This window comes from Syngnathus floridae, chromosome 9, assembly GCF_059516105.1.
Source record: "Syngnathus floridae isolate MCC-2025c chromosome 9, RoL_Sflo_1.0, whole genome shotgun sequence".
NCBI lineage: Eukaryota > Metazoa > Chordata > Actinopteri > Syngnathiformes > Syngnathidae > Syngnathus > Syngnathus floridae.
In genome coordinates, this window is record NC_142421.1 from 9,948,929 (window position 1) to 9,964,912 (window position 15,984).

The 15,984-nt window shown below is 42.3% G+C and overlaps 2 protein-coding genes and 1 non-coding gene across 5 annotated transcripts; 1 reads left to right on the top strand and 2 right to left on the bottom strand.

The window, feature by feature from the left end:
* Nucleotides 1-417: 417 nt before the first annotated feature.
* On the bottom strand, nt 418-489 carry trnaq-cug (transfer RNA glutamine (anticodon CUG)). Its single transcript has one exon. It is a non-coding gene; the product is annotated as a tRNA-Gln (tRNA).
* Nucleotides 490-1,338: 849 nt separating this feature from the next.
* Nucleotides 1,339-6,314, top strand: gpr137ba (G protein-coupled receptor 137Ba). 2 transcript variants are annotated; one of them, XM_088384311.1, is made up of 7 exons: nt 1,339-2,098; nt 3,343-3,392; nt 3,535-3,757; nt 3,832-3,978; nt 4,275-4,403; nt 4,629-4,750; nt 4,939-6,314. In XM_088384311.1, exons 1-7 carry the CDS (start codon nt 1,658-1,660, stop codon nt 5,051-5,053), a joined length of 1,227 nt encoding a protein of 408 aa, XP_088240437.1. In that variant the 5' UTR covers nt 1,339-1,657; the 3' UTR covers nt 5,054-6,314. The 2 variants fall into 2 exon arrangements, with proteins under 2 accessions (XP_088240437.1, XP_088240438.1); XM_088384312.1 differs by having other exon boundaries at nt 1,341-2,023.
* Nucleotides 6,315-6,692: 378 nt separating this feature from the next.
* egln1a (egl-9 family hypoxia-inducible factor 1a) lies at nt 6,693-15,574 on the bottom strand. 2 transcript variants are annotated; one of them, XM_088384313.1, is made up of 5 exons: nt 14,524-15,569; nt 10,460-10,579; nt 8,615-8,751; nt 7,333-7,400; nt 6,693-7,226 (listed from the first exon to the last, which is right to left on the bottom strand). In XM_088384313.1, the coding sequence occupies exons 1-5, from the start codon at nt 15,232-15,234 to the stop codon at nt 7,171-7,173; spliced, it is 1,092 nt and encodes a 363-aa protein (XP_088240439.1). In that variant the 5' UTR covers nt 15,235-15,569; the 3' UTR covers nt 6,693-7,170. The 2 variants fall into 2 exon arrangements, with proteins under 2 accessions (XP_088240439.1, XP_088240440.1); XM_088384314.1 differs by lacking the exon at nt 8,615-8,751 and having other exon boundaries at nt 14,524-15,574.
* Between the last annotated feature and the right edge of the window lie 410 nt (nt 15,575-15,984).

The following is a 15,984-nucleotide window of genomic DNA, read 5'->3' on the forward strand; positions in this document are numbered from 1 at the left end:
TAACGATAAATTGAGCCTTGAGTTTACATCAATCCTGACCACATTTGTGCAATTTAGGAAAGTGAATGAGGCAAGAGTTTTAGAGTTCACTGTATTTGGCTTAAATACCCTTATAGGGTAAATGTAAACGTAGGACTATACCATGTTTCCATGTATAACATAGGTTAACAGTGCCATCAAGTGACCAATGTGGGTAAAGAGATGGAGGCGCTGGAATAAAACATTTTAACCATGCATACAAGTTTTCTTCACAATGTATCCTAGTCCAACCCAAATAACTTTGAATGAGAGGTAAGGTACATCTTGAGGTGACAGGGAACATAATTTCTTTCCCATATTTACACCAGTGGGAAATTTTGAGTCTTTTGGTAAGCTAACAACATAACATATTTGGAGTGCAACATGCATAATCAATTCAGGTTCCACTGAGATTTGAACTCAGATCGCTGGATTCAGAGTCCAGAGTGCTAACCATTACACCATGGAACCCTGCTTTTGGGTCTTTGGGATTGTGCAGTGTTACAACGGTGTGGAGTGATGAATGCGGTTAGCAGATGACCTTCCACTTTGGCCTCTTGCATTTTCACATGCTCCACCGATGTGAAACCACCCCCACACTTATCACCAATTTTGCAAACCTTGCTCATATTTGACTTGATTAAGACATTTTACCATAATAAACGGTCATTGTCTTCACACTACTTGTTCAACAGATTAACCCTCATGTCTTTTGTGATAAACACTGATATTAAATGTATTAGTGTTTAAAACCACAGACAGGGTGGGGACGAAGGTTTTGCAATAGGAAATGTGACTTCACCTACTAAAATGGGCGTATGAGTGACTGTTTAATACAAGCTTCCTACTAACTAGACTTCAGAGTGACATTTTGTTTTTAGGGACAGCATCAAAATGCATTCATACAGACAGCAGCCTCTAATAATTTCATTATTACTTTTTTTGGGGGGGGGAGTAGCGACAGTTTGTGATATGGTATGCCTAAAGTTTTTTAATTAATTACTACCAGCTTTCAGTTCCAGTCACACTTGCTGGCAATTGAACATCCAGTCTATATACCTTTTCAAAACTTGAACTTAAAGTGGCACCATATGCTTGCAAAGAAATGAGAAAGTCTAAGTCTGCATGATCTAAATATTGCCATTTTAGCATCAAAATTGAAAATGATCTCCTTTGAACCTGATGCTGTGGCTGCTGGGTGTACGTGCGAAGTAGCACTTGTCTCCAGGGACCCTTGAGCTAGCATGAGGCCCTCCCTGACAGGGTTAAAGGTACAGCAAGCGTACGTCAACTGACGCGTCCAGTGACGTCACTGCAAAGGGGGCGTGCCATGCAGCGAGATCCAGCCATCCGACCAGGGAGGGAGGTTGCAGGATCTGGTCCCGTGCAGCTTCCTTGCCGCCGCCGCCGTCTGTGCACCTCCGAGAGCGAGCGGCCATCCTCATCCGATCATGTGCTTGCGCTTGTGTCAGGCTCAGGAAGTGAGCCTCATTCCTCCCTTGCCGCTTCCTTTCTCTTGACTGCGTTGTCGTGCGTGCTAAGTCGCTTCGTCTGCACCGGCTTGAGCTGCTTTTGACGCGGTCGCTGGTCAGGAGCCGGGCTCCTCCTCCTCCTTCTCGTCCTCATCGCGGAGACACTCATGGAGGCCCCGGTGGAGGAGACTCGGGAGTCGTTTCCCCTGCCCACTCTCACGCCGGCCGTGCCCCCTTACGTGACCCTGGGTCTGACGGTGGTCTACAGCGCCTTCTACTCACTGCTCTTCATCTTCATCTACGTCCAACTATGGTTGGTGCTGCGCTACCGGCACAAGCGCTTCAGCTACCAGACCGTGTTCCTGTTCCTGTGCCTGCTGTGGTCGGCCCTGCGCACGGTGCTCTTCTCCTTCTACTTCAAGAACTTTGTGACGGCCAACACTTTGGGGCCTTTTCCCTTCTGGCTGCTGTACTGCTTCCCCGTGTGCCTGCAGTTCTTCACACTGAGCCTCATGAACCTCTACTTTGCACAGGTGAGTGCAAACATGATCCTGTCATTTGCAAAGGGGATATGCAAACAAAATCAAGACCCAGGATCTGAAATGAATGTAAGAAACTCTGTTACACCTGCACAGTCTAATATTGTTGTGGTAAGGCAGAACTGTCTTGTACAGAGAGGTTAATATTTGCTAATATTTTCTTATATACCACAGAGGGGGGGAATATTTATATTTTTTCACACCACCTGCAAAAACTATGCAGGTTTCCAAGTGTTCATGAGCGACATTAAACTTTCGTGGCTTAGTTGGTAAGTGTAAGACTTAAGCAGTTTAAATCCCACTTTAGGTAAAGTACACTCTCAAACCATTAAAAAGATACAAACATACACCTATATTTAAAAAAACAAAACATTGCCATCGACAGGCTCACAAAAGCATTTGTATTGCAGTGTTATAACCCTTTAAGCAACAAATATTTGAACAGAACCAATGGAGCAGCACATGTAGACAGATAACGTAACAATACTCAGGGGCTTGTTTACTTTTTCCTCTGTACGTAACTGACAACAAATATGACTGCAGTATATTGAGGCGGTTCGACCGGCTCCTTGTTCAGACATTGTGTTTAAAAAAAAAACGTAAAAACAGAATACAATGATCTGTGAAACCTTTCCCAAATATTTAACATTCAAATCAACGAACATTTTTGGTTATCCTCTTATTTTGAATTTAATGCCTGCAGCATATTAAAAAGATATGGGACAGTGGCAGCAAAAGAATTGACGTATGGTCAACAAACACCTGTTCAAAACATTCCACAGGTAAACAAGAGGATCAGGTTGAATTTCCAAAAATTGATAGGAGTACCATGCTACTGCTTTTAATTTTTATAAATGTAACTCCAATTTTTTTAGGGAATATTTAATAGACTCTCATAAGATTGTAACTGTGCACTTAATGTTGTGTGCCATATGTATACATAAGTCCACTTCCTCAGTGATGACAAACTGAAACTGAAGTTCTATTTATAATCAATTTATTGACAACAGTCGTCCTACTGAGGTGCCAGTGTGATAACACATTTCGTTCCAATCAGCTTTTACGAGTGACTCATTCCTCATCTGCTTACGTAATTCGCATATCAAACAAAAGCTTCTCAGCCCGCTAACTAAAGTATATTCTTAGCTGCAGTAGAAAATGTGTGGGGAAAAAGTGTAAGCCAGCAAGCTTCCTGTTTGACGATTTGTTTTTTTTTGTACTTGCTGCAATTTGAATACAGAAGTGAAGACGGGTTGTTGCGTCACAACAACACGAGGTATTTACAGTACACCAATTTCTCTTTCTCATGACAGGTCGTGTTCAAGGCCAAGTCCAAATATGCACCAGAGCTCCTGAGATACAGGTAAGACAAATTGTCACGTGACAAATTGTAGTGTGCCAAAAAGAGTTACGGTCTGCGTAGTACAAAATTTGCATCCATCTCATAATGCTTCCACAATTTCTTGAATTTGGACAATAATTCAACTCTTTTGTGTCCCCGCAAGGCTGCCACTGTACCTTGTCTTCCTGTTCATGAGCGTGCTGTTTTTGGCCGTCAACCTGGTGTGCGCCATGCTGGTGAGGACATCGTCTGCGGACGCCCGTACTGTGGTGCTGGTGAGGGTTGCCATCAACGACACCCTCTTCGTCTTGTGCGCCGTCTCGCTCTCGCTGTGTCTCTACAAGATTGCCAAAATGTCTTTGGCTAATATTTATCTGGAATCCAAGGTGAGTAATGAGCAACCATGTTTAAGAACTCAGATGAGGATTTGTGGTTTGATGTCCTCGTGTTTTTTTTTCAGGGAACGTCGGTGTGCCAGGTGAGTGCCATAGGAGCCATTGTTATCCTCCTGTACACGTCCAGGGCCTGCTACAACCTGGTGGTCCTGGGATTGTCCAATAAGAGCATCAACTCCTTTGACTATGACTGGTACAACGTTTCTGACCAGGTAAGCCTCAGAATTTCATCTCATATTGCATTTAATTGAAAAACTTTTGGTTTTTTTTTGGTGCAATGACCGGTAAAGCAATATTTTGACCGACCGGCGTAGAAACAAATGCTCTCTTACTTTGGGCAATTTATTAGGTTGCTCGTGGTCCATACTCGAAGTAGCCCCTTGATAAATAAAATAAAATAAAATAAAAATAACCAGCTCACTAGCAACCCAAATGAAGTCGGAATAAATCAAATAGCAAGAATTAAAACTCTCTGAATTATTCTCTACATGTTTGTATTTTCTTTCAGGCAGATCTACAGTCCACTCTAGGCGACACAGGCTACGTAGTCTTTGGGGTGATCTTGTTCATATGGGAGCTGCTCCCCACTTCTCTTGTCGTTTTCTTCTTCAGAGTCCGCCAGCCCAACTTGGACAGGGTGAGTCACCAGTAAGCTTGTGCCATTGCTTCCTTTTTGCATCTTCCAGGGATTACAAAGTTCACTGCACCTTGTGCAATACTGGAAGCTTAATCATGAGAAGAGACAGTAGTTGTGCAACTTTTATCAGCGTGATGTTTAGTGGAAGGAGCTGAAGGAGACTGTAAGTGATGTTTCTTTGAAACCAGAAGAAAACAAGCAATGTGGGTCTGTCTTGTCTCGCAGACCGGCTCTGGGATTCCAAGTCACGTCTTCTCGTCCAGGGCTTATTTCTTCGACAACCCTCGACGTTACGACAGTGATGATGACCTCGCATGGAGCGTCATGCCTCAGAACATCCAAGCCAGGTTTAAAACATTATTCCTTAAAAAATGTAGTTACAAGAAGAGATGTTTAATGCACGAGCAAAACACTGTTTTGGCTCACTGAGTGTTTTTAAGAAACAATTTCTCAAATTAAAAAAAATACTTGTGACCCTTGAACTTAAAAGTTTGTCTACTTCAGACTCAATGACACCCCTTTGTGTTTGTGACAGTTTGGTTGCCGACAGTTACGAGTGGGGGAGCCAGAGTAACAGCATCAGCGCGTACGTCGGAGGGGACGACATTTACCATCTGCCGCCTCCTCCAGAGGAGCTCAACCATTACTGACATGAGGTCACAATGAATTCCTTGACTCCAAATGTTTTTTGCACACCATTACTATCCTTGTCAAGCACACTGGACTCGATATAGTCACATTAGTTCAATAAAAGAACGTGCCAGTATATGAAGGATTACTTATGGGAAGACAATTTGCACAATTCATGTACAAACAGGGCCCAATCTTACTACTCATTTTTTTTCCTGTTATATTGACATCTGATTAATATATTTCCTGACCCTTTGTATTATGCACTCTATCCCTATGTACTGTATGTGTATTTCTTTTCATACAAATGTATTATTATATAGTAGTTTAGATCATGAAAACAGTCAAATAGAAATGTAGTAGTGAAATATATATTTTTAAAGTCACTTATTTTTTTCTGATAAATGAACACAATAGAACAGCTAGATACTTTTTGTGCATGTAATTCTATGCAGGTGCATCTCATTAAATTTGAATTTCATAAATATCCCTATCCCAAAAAGTTCGAGAGTTTTTAATGCTCGCTATACTGTATGTAACTATCAGAAGACTGATCTTAATTGTACTATTTAATGGATGCCAAAAATATCAGCACTTGGCTCTCTCCAAAACAATCCTTGTTCTTATTATGCATTAGCCATATCCACGATATGGCTAAAGGGGTCCTTATTTGTGAATTTTAGTAAGTCCATAAATTAGAACTAAAGAAGCTTTTTACATTTAAGGTGAAATATATTCACCATACATTTCCACTTATCTCGATTCAACCAGCGTGTAATGCTGTCCTGTAATAAATTATGTTTTTTTTTTAAATTTATTGAGATGCAACTGTAGACACATTGGTCACATAGGGTTGACTTTCAAAATGTAATATAAAAAGTATTTAATACTGTTTTGATTGGCACTGTTAGATGTATTATTTTGACTGTTTATTGTAGTTTGCACTGGTGTAAAACCTAAATGAATATCACAGCTCTCTCTGCTTATGGTTTTGTAAGAGCAAAATGATTAGAAACACTGAGTGTGATCACTGTGTGGTTCTACACCACTGCAACAATCCAGTTCATCAAGTTTATTATGAGAGTGGATGTTTTTATACGGTGTGTAGTGAACTGGAATGAGGAAAAAGACCAACAGGCCATATTTGCTTTGTAAATTCACTGGTTTTATTAACGCTATTTTCATGAGGCTGGAGTCCAAATTGTGAAGATATGCATACAGATTGTACCTTGAAATTTATTGTGCTATCAATTGAAAAATTAAACCATCTATAGTATTTTACTGAAGGTATTTTCTCATTTCTGATTCGTTGCCAAATGAAGGAAACATTGTAAGGAAAATGTTATTTTCTCATGAAGCTCTTTTTAAAGTTATACATAACTGGACCCCTACTCAATCTGTTGTACATTAGAGTGGTCACTTTAAGACACTAAATTAATTTGTGACCTTTTGAAAATCAGCTTCCATTATATGGAAATAAGTGCATTAAATATTGCGATCCATGCATCCATTCTTTGAATCGCAAAGAAAATAAAATTTGTGGTATACCATTGACCTCCCGCAGGTGGCAGTGTAAAACTAGATTTGAAGAGTGACACCGTTCATTGGGCATTTGGATTCAAATAGCTTTCTGATAAGAAGGGCAAGAAATTAAGACCATTGTTATTCTGTCAGGATAAATGTGTTTTTAATGCATTCCGCATTTTTTGCACACTCAAGCACATTTCCCAGACAGCAGCATAAAAACGACGATTCCACGTGAAAAGCATAATGCATTGGGTTTATGCAGAATGCTGTACCTTAAAGGAATTCACTGAGAGATGAGCTTGATTCCGGTGAGTTGTGGCGCAAATGTTCATCTATTGAAAAAGACGGTGGGCCGGCCGGGAGAAGGAAGTAAAAAAAACACACGCACACACAATCCCTTTCAGTACAATGTCATGACATTCAAGGTCCGTTGTGCTGTCAGGCTTGACTGAATATGAACACACTTGGCTGTGTATGCTTGTTTTGTTTTTTTTCCAAAACCATCCACTTCCCACTGGCTCATGTAAAACACACACATGCTCTCTAAGGGCCACTTTCTGGGGACAGAGCACTTTATTGGCTGCCTGGATCGGACAGGTGCGTCGTCGCACTAGCTGGGATCAGATGGCTTGCCAAGTTCAACCTTTACTCCTTTTTCTCCTGCACCTGCACGTGCGGAGCAAAACGCACACAATAAGACGTAAATAATAAGAATAAATAAGACATAAAGTCATCAGAGATAAACGGGCTTGAAGCGCTGGTCCAACCGTACCTGTTAAGTACTTTTCTTTAGCTCTGGCTCGCTCGTCTGCATCGAAATACCACACGGTGATGGCATACCTGCAGAGACAAAGCGAGAGCAATGACTCACTGCTAAAGTGTGTATGTAGGACGAGGTGCAATCCCAAATATATTTGAAAAAGATGACATTTTAAGTGAGATCAAATTATGTTCATATATTTTTCAGCTTGGGGTATTGCACCCTAATTGACACTACTGCTGCATTCACACTGACTCTTGTTTATTCATATCGTGCAATGTGGTGCTTTTCACTTCGAATTCCTGGGAAGGCCGATCCCATTGATCAGACAAGTATGCAAGTGCACCTTGGGCTTTGACTTTGTGAGTTGTTTCATATCTTTGTTTATTTGCACTGTTCAAGGCAGTTGTGATCAATAACTGGAGGGTGGAACGATCGCATTGATTAGATGACACGTACACAAGCGCATGTTGGGCTTTTGACTGGGTGGATGATTTGGACTTGTGTTTATCATCCTTATGATTTATTATACTATTATGCAAGTGGCTGTTGGTTAAATATTGCATTTTTTTAGACTTAAATATTTAACTGAGAGCTGCTTGAAGATGTTGCTTTCCCTTAAGAGTGTTTGTGGAGGGTAATCTAAAATTCAATATGACTGGAGTAGGCAAAAAACAAAACAAAAACAACACTGAGTGGGGTGGAACGAGACGGCCAACACCCTTACTGGCGTGACCGCTCGAGCCGTCGATACCTCGGACACCTCCAAGATAAAGATTGTCCGACGCAAACCTCCATACGTTTGACATTTCAGTCCGTGGAGCCATTTTATTTGCACACGTGCATTATTCTGAGTGTCCCACTTTGGGCTTTGACTCTGAGGGTTATCTGGCATCTTTCTGCTTTGTTTTTTGGTACGATACAAGGTCATCATTAATAACTGGACCATGGAAGTGCTTGAGCCTGGCCAGGAAGCGCTCACACTACAAACAAAAGAACTGTACTTTGGCTGTCAAGTGCTCCCAGACGTGTTACAAATTGCCTAATGGGAGGGACTAGTGTTTCCCAACCATTATTGAGCCAAAAAGCCTCATGGCGTAGCACAAACACGTTAGTTGCCATCTCGAGGAAGACCATTCAATTGTTCTGCCAGTCGCTATTAGTTGGTTTTTGGGGTGAATAAAAAATATTCAGAGCGAGTCAGTAACACCGGACAATGTCCTCCAAATGAAGTCCAGCTCCAGACAAACATAACGATGGGTAAATGAGTTTCACTTCTGTGGTTGAAGCTCACCTGGTAGCAAAAGCAGGCTGAACCTCGTGGGGGTTGCGTCTGTCTGACCAGAAAAAAAGCAGCCGGTCAAATTTTGGCTCTATGTCGGCAAATTGGGTTTTTCCTTCTGGGAAGATTCGGAGAATGCCACCATGTTCCTGGAAGATGAGAACAAGGATGAAGCATGGGGACAAAAGCAGCAAGGTGAAGCAAAGCCTCTGCGCAGCGCTGCGTGTGCCCGCTGTTAGATCTGTATTGTTTATCCAAGTTCAAAGGTCACGTCGCATGACGTCGCCTTAAAAGGGGTTCATAAAAAGATCCCCGGTGATATCCCACAACGGCATCGGCTGGACGCCAATGCGAGGGGAAAGGGTTGTCCGACGAGTCCAGGGGCTCGGAGGAAAGTTCAAGATAGGAAACAGCAGCGGGGGGATGGCTTTCCTGTGGAGGGATCGGAAGAATAACCTACAGGAAAACTGCGGTGGCTGGATAAAGGACCTGGAGAGTGAAAAAGCAGATTGCTGCAAGCGTGCCGTTCAAACTCGCACACACCCCTGATATGATAGGCTCCTTTCTTCACACGCACACCTCCAAGAGGCTCTGCTCATTTGCACTTTTTGTTTTTTGTAACCAAGGGAAAATGTCAGCGGCATGACAAGGTTAAGCCAACACAATTGGGTCAATGAGGGTAGGAGGCGGGTTTGGTTTTTTTTTTTTTTTAAAGCAACGTGCAACCGGTTAAGGGAAAGTTAACACGTAAAATATGGAGTGTAACTTCATTGGTGGTGACAGTGTACATACATGGGACTTAAATAATGCACAGTAAATGGCATGTTGAACTGCCAGGAGAATACTACAATGATTTGAAATCCACTATAAATATTGATCATTTGTTGTAGAAACGTAAGAATTTTGTCGTAAGAATTGTTTTGTTCCCGATACAGAGGTTGGAGGTACATAACTGATACAAATGAACCTGAACATTTCAAAAGCAAGACCCTCTCTGCAATGAGCCACGGTATCCTGGCAACCACATTCTATAAAAGAGGGCTCATCAAAAACCAACCAATCAAAGGCCCCAAAGTAATGATGGTCGAGTCAAACCGGGTTTCAGAACATGGTTCATTGGAATAATTAAAGCCCATGCGTGAACATAACAATGGCAATGGGCATAACAACCTTCATGATTAGCATGGGGGCACCGGGGTCCACCTGATGCACAGTGCTGGAGCAGAAACACAGCTCAGCCTCAGTCATGGTCATGTGCGGAAACACAAAGCTGCCAAGACTGCCTGACGACGACTGATGCCAAATTCTAACTGAGCAACGTGATGCCTAAAACACTTTTGCTATGTTTAATTGAGTCACTTTTGTTTTCTTACTGCGTTGATGCTGAAGCATTTAAGAATTAAACTGTGTGGGGCGATTGTGGTCGTTTGGGTGTGGTTCGATAAGCAGGATCCTTTTTTTTTTTAATGGGATTATCAACAAGGAGGATGGCCAGACGGCACGTACTGACACTGTGGCATAAAAAAACATTGAGACTCAGTCACGGACATGACTGCTGTCTGCTAATATGCTTACTTTGTCTATGGATGACAGTGATTGACTTTTTACAACACCACGCTCACATCTGGGGTAGAATTTTGATATCGGATCTTTCTGCCATTTTCACAGGGATGCAGTATTCTTAAGCCTCTTGATACTCTGCTACAAGTTATTAATATTCACTGCATATTTAAAAAATACATTTCTATTATCATAATAACAATATTATTATATTATTCTTCCAGCAGGTTTCCAATTTCCAGCATGTTTTTTTTTTTTTTTTTTTAAGTTTTTGCCTCGCACACATCCATCCCATACCTTAGCATTCCAATCCTTATTAAGGTAATATATGCATGTGACACAACGTCCATCGCCGTTGGGGTTATCCACATGACGCACGTAACAGGTCCCGTTTCCAGGGTAACATGCTACCATTGCCTAAAGACAAGAAGATCAAAATGGTAATGAGTAGACAATAAAAATACACAGTGCCACAGGTAAATATTGGAGCAGCAAATAATTAGCTCTCCTCTATCAGACAAAAGAGTAATATTAAAATTAAGGATCGGAATCACCGTTCCTCAACTTTCACACAAAAGATGGGTGTAAGCTTGTTCTGGCTGCACAAGCTTGCCATCCATTTTACCATTTAACAATCAAAGTGCATTTAATGGGGAAAAACCTTTATGCAAGAGAGGTTAAGCTGCTGCATGCATGCACATGCCTGTAAGAGAGTATGGCTGGCGCTAAAGCAGAAGAAGAGAGAGCTGAACTGCAATAAACTTTGACTCTTGGCATCGTTCCAGAGAGACTCGCATTTTAATGGTCATGCTACGTGCAGAGCGTGAGGAGGACTGGCTGATCCTCCGTGATGACTCCCCCTCCCCGTCCTCACACTCCCCACGCTGCACATGCTGCTCGGGACACGTTTGCGACGGGAGGTGTGAACTGCACGCGAACGGCTGGTTTGCACGTCTTTCCCTGGAAGTCTATACTCGCAGTAAATTTCAGATGGAAAAAAGGATGACTCAGCCTTTGAATCTGTGCGGAGCAGGATGTTGGTAAACTATAAACAGACCTGCGTATGAAACTAACTGAGTGGCATGAATATTTCAAACTGATCATGAGACTTACATGTAAACTTGGATAAAAATTGCTGATTGAAAGGTTTCATTACAAAATTTCTTTAAGCCCTGACATATAGTTTTTAATCCAGAATGTTAGTCAGAGCATAGACCGCTGTTAAAGTATATAAAACATCCTCACTTAGATCCGTACCAAATCAAACAACCTTCGTATTTGTCATTTTCACCGAGACATTTGGAAAAACTTAGAATAGTGTTAACTCAAGTGGTGAGCACTCCTGGATCAAAACCAAAGTGCAATGTTTTCTTTCATTGGTCAATGCTCTACCCAGCTACAAAGTTTGAAGGAAAAATGAGTTCACTTTTTTTTTTTAACCATCAAGAATTAAGAGTAACATCACAACATGATAAAATATTTTCGTACCAGATTATTTTGGGATATACCAAGTACATTAGATATTTTCGGGCGGCATTTCCATTCATGTCAATAAGGAGCATGGTTACAAAAATGAATTAAAATTCTAAGTACCAAGTAAGCGCAGTCACAGCAAAGTCATCAGAAAACAGAAAGATTCATTTCTCCTCCAGCACTACCATATAATAATAATAATGATAATAATAATAATGTCTCAAAGCAGAAAAAAAGTCTTAAGCCATGGAAATGTTTCTAACCAAGCTCTTCTAAAAATGCTTGAAAAATCAGGTGGTAGTAAACAGCCACGTGATTCTGATCGTCTGTCTTGAAATGAACCAAATTCAATGCAAAATCCTCAAGAACAGTTATCAGAGGAAATGTACATCTTCATCTGGCACATACTGTAGTTTTCTACAAGAACAACGTGTGAATCATCTGTTTCATGACTTTGATTTGGGATTTCAAATGCATTTTTTTAAATACGGTATAAAGGGAACGGAAGGATTTGAACGTACGCGAATGTACATACTGAACGTTGCCTGCGTGACTTTGGACTTGTTTGCATGACCTGAGATGTTTTAACTTTATGAACAACAAAACACAATGTTGGCTGTCAAAACGAGACTTATAGCATGCGCTCAAAGAACACAAGCCTGGCTTCAATGTTATCATAAGGAAGTACAAAAACGTAGTCTAGAATTCACCATGCTCCATTAATCAAATAATTGGTGTAGATTAAAACAATAATCAGAAAAAACGGCAGCCCAGACTATGGTTTAATCAGATGTGTTCCAATTGGTGTATTTTTGTATCTGTTGTAATTCCACTTTTTAGTTGCTGTTGAGATAAATGAATAGCTTCATTCGTGAGTGGAGGAGTCACGTGAGCACGATTCTCTAATTGAATCAGTCACTGATACTTTCCTGTTGGCAGTGGTATAGATGAGTGAGAACACAGCTTGAATAACAGAATATCCAGTATGCCATCTAGAGTCAAAGTTCAACAAGGTTGACGGAAACTAATGTATGACATGATATATTTTACAGCATTTTTTTTTCTTCAATAGGACGAGTATGGTTTAACAATGAGGTTAATGTATCAGGTGGCCAAGAGTAATGCTTTTTGTTCTTAAGTTGTCTTTTTTTTGCACTGTTGATTGTATGATGAGCAAACAATAAGGCGGAAAAAAGGTGGTATACAAAGTGGTGAGCGTGGAAGCGGAAGGAACAGCTACCTCACACAGCCTATAGCGAAATATCCAACACTCAGAGGACCCTGCAACACATGACTTCCTCTCTAGCCTTCTTATGCTATAGAGTGTTAAGATTTAGGTCAACGGTCAACTTCCTCAGAGGAGCAGTCAGGTCCACAGACAGTCAGAATTGATGAACAACCAACTACATGACAATCGTAATGTCAATACCAATTCCATGCTCCTAGAAGGCGCAAAAAAAAAACCTCAAAAATGCCTCTACAGCAACGATGAAAGCAATAGACACCTAAAAGCATCTTGTGTTTATACAAACTGACTGCAGCCTCCAACAATGTTATCACGTGAAGAAGGGAAAATGAAAACAATTACACCAAATAACACTTTGTGCATGTTTTCCCTTTATCTTTCCCAATGCCAACTCTGCTTACATTATCGCCAGCTCCCGTCGAGCCATCGATACGGACGGCCTTTGTGTTTGTGTAAATCATGCTCATTTTTTTCTGGTCACTGTCCAAGGACAATCGGGGCAGTCGGCGAGAAGTCACATTCTCGCTTGACGAGTGGCGAAACACACACTTGGCACGTCCTGAAACGTGTCTTTCGAAGCGTCCAGGTTAAGAAACTGGATAAGGAAACACAACTAAAATAGAAGTGTGCCACTTTGGGTTAGTATCTGCATCGCTCCACCCCCGCCCGCTGATGTTTTTGCTGGACAACATATTGCATCAAATCACTGCTAAATTCTATTTAAAGGGAACACTGACAGCTCACTGCTTGAGAATGGTGACTCGGGGTCACGGCGCCACACTCCACCCACACTCTACGGGAGTTCAGAGCAAGCACAGTGTTAACGGAAGCGCTAAAGAGTACAAAGTCAAATAAAAGTTTCAAATGTGCCATCTGAACAAGGTTGTTAGAATGACGAGTGTTCACATCATGAAAGGAGACGCTTTACGCTACAACTTCATTGAATGGGAAGCGTACGAAATTACACTGTGTCACTTATCACGCCCGAACTGTAATAGCAATCAAAGCAAACATTGGTCACATGCCAGCTGTTTAGCATGACCAAAGGACCCCTGTAATGCAAAAATAAATCCTACGTAGGAGACAGAGTTGACTTTCAGCTTCTACCTAATGCTTCTTAACAGTTTAATACTTTGTTATAATCAGGGGCGCACACCAGTGGCGGTAGACACCGGATACACCAACAGGGTCATACCATGAGTCATCTGACCTTGTAAAGTTGCTATGCACTTATGTAGCAAAAAAAAAGTGCAATTGAAGAACGTTCGAGAAAGGCACAGCATTTAGATGCTTTATATTGAGACAGGTGTGCAGGTCATCGGGTCAAGCCATCATGATTTTAACTTGTGTGCATGTTTCTGTATTCTGGACAAGTAGAAGGAGTTGGAGGGGTTGCTTTTCATTCATGTGAAGCACTTTGCGTTGGAATTTATTTCTAAAAAGGTATTGATGCTATTCACCTACCTACTGTACAGAAGTGCATTGCACTTTTTGTATTGGTAAAACGTGACAAAGTAAAGAGAGGCAATGGAAGCCGCAGGCTGTGTGCATTGACTTTCTTGACTCACAGTTTGAAGTATGCAAGCAAGTTTGACATAAAAAAATGGAATGATCAACAATGCCCACCTGTATCTCTACTTACTTTTGTCCTTCCATTGATGGCGTAGTTGCCCAGTTTTCCGTTACAATGTCTGACCAGGTCGTCCATGCGACTGGTGAGAAAGCGGATCTTCTCACAGCCGGCCTCTTTCCCGTCGACCCACGTGATTTTGTCCCCACGGATGTCTTTAGTGGAGTCACTTTTCTGACTGACCACCTGGCCGTCCGTGAACCGGCCGGTTTTGTGCAGGGCTTTGACGTTCTCCAGAATGCCAAGTCCGATCTCCTCGCCCATGAAGTTGTCCACCACGCAGATGCCGTGCTTGTTCATACACGGGATGACGTACTCCGTGGCCAGCCTCTGCGGTGAAGAACTCGTTTGTCCATTAGGTGTGGCGGTATTGTTGGAGCCTTCCTCGGCCAGTTGCTCTCCGACCCCCTGCGGCTCCGTGGTTTCTGACGAAGGCGCACCAGTGTCCGCCTGGCGCTCGGGGCTGTTCTTCTTCGGGCATTTATCCGGCGCTTTCTCATCCCCGGGCGGTTGCTCGGGCTCGGGCTCAGGCTTCTGATTCGGAGGCTTCGTCTTCTCCACTTGCTTACAAATGAGCTTGTGTTCTTTCCAGTGCTGTTTTTGGTGCTCTTTGCAGCAGTAGAAGGAGCTCCGACACCTACCACACTTCAAAAGGTTCTCCATTTTCCCACAAAGTTCACAGTACTGGCGCTCTCGCTCCAGGTCGTTCTGTTGCTTCTCCATGTTTGGCGCTAACAGCGAGTACGCGGCGCCTTTTATTCCAATCCTTCACACGCGCCCTGCTAGCCGATAACTTTGGAAGCGGTGCACCGCCTCTTGCCACCGTACACCCAGCAAAACCCTAAAGTTTAACTTAAAAGCTGAGCTCTACATAACACCCGCTGCCTCTCCAGATGTAGAGTCGGAGAAATAACGCGACATTGGGTGGCCCGTGGCGAACGAAACGGCCTGCGTCAAGGTCTTCACGAGGCATTCTGCAGGCTAGCTGTCGGTCCGCGCGTCGTGCATGGCGACGCTCAGTGTTCCCAGCCTGTCCAGCCCGCCCGCTCTGACGTCAGGTGAAAGCCACGCCTCAGCACGTTGTGTTCGCGGTCGTCGGATATCTGGTGACGCTGAAAACGTTCGGGTCGTCAATTTACGGCTTGTCTCTCATCTTCATACAGAGACATCTCATATTTATCTATCTTTTTAAAGCTTTGTATGAACTCGAAAAGGAACTGACAGTTGACAACTAATCGGCACACCAATTAACAAACACTGACAGCGTCATCAAAGCTTCTCATTAGCATATCTGCAAGGACGGAATCATTGCAGCAAAGCAACCAAATGTGACAATTTACTTGGCAACCAAACTTGGAAATATGACAAGATACAATTTTAAATACAGCAACAACGAGCTATTGTGAAAGCTCGGAGATACTATGAGCCAAAGGGCAGCCCGTGAAGGCAACAACCCTCAACGTCACATCAGCA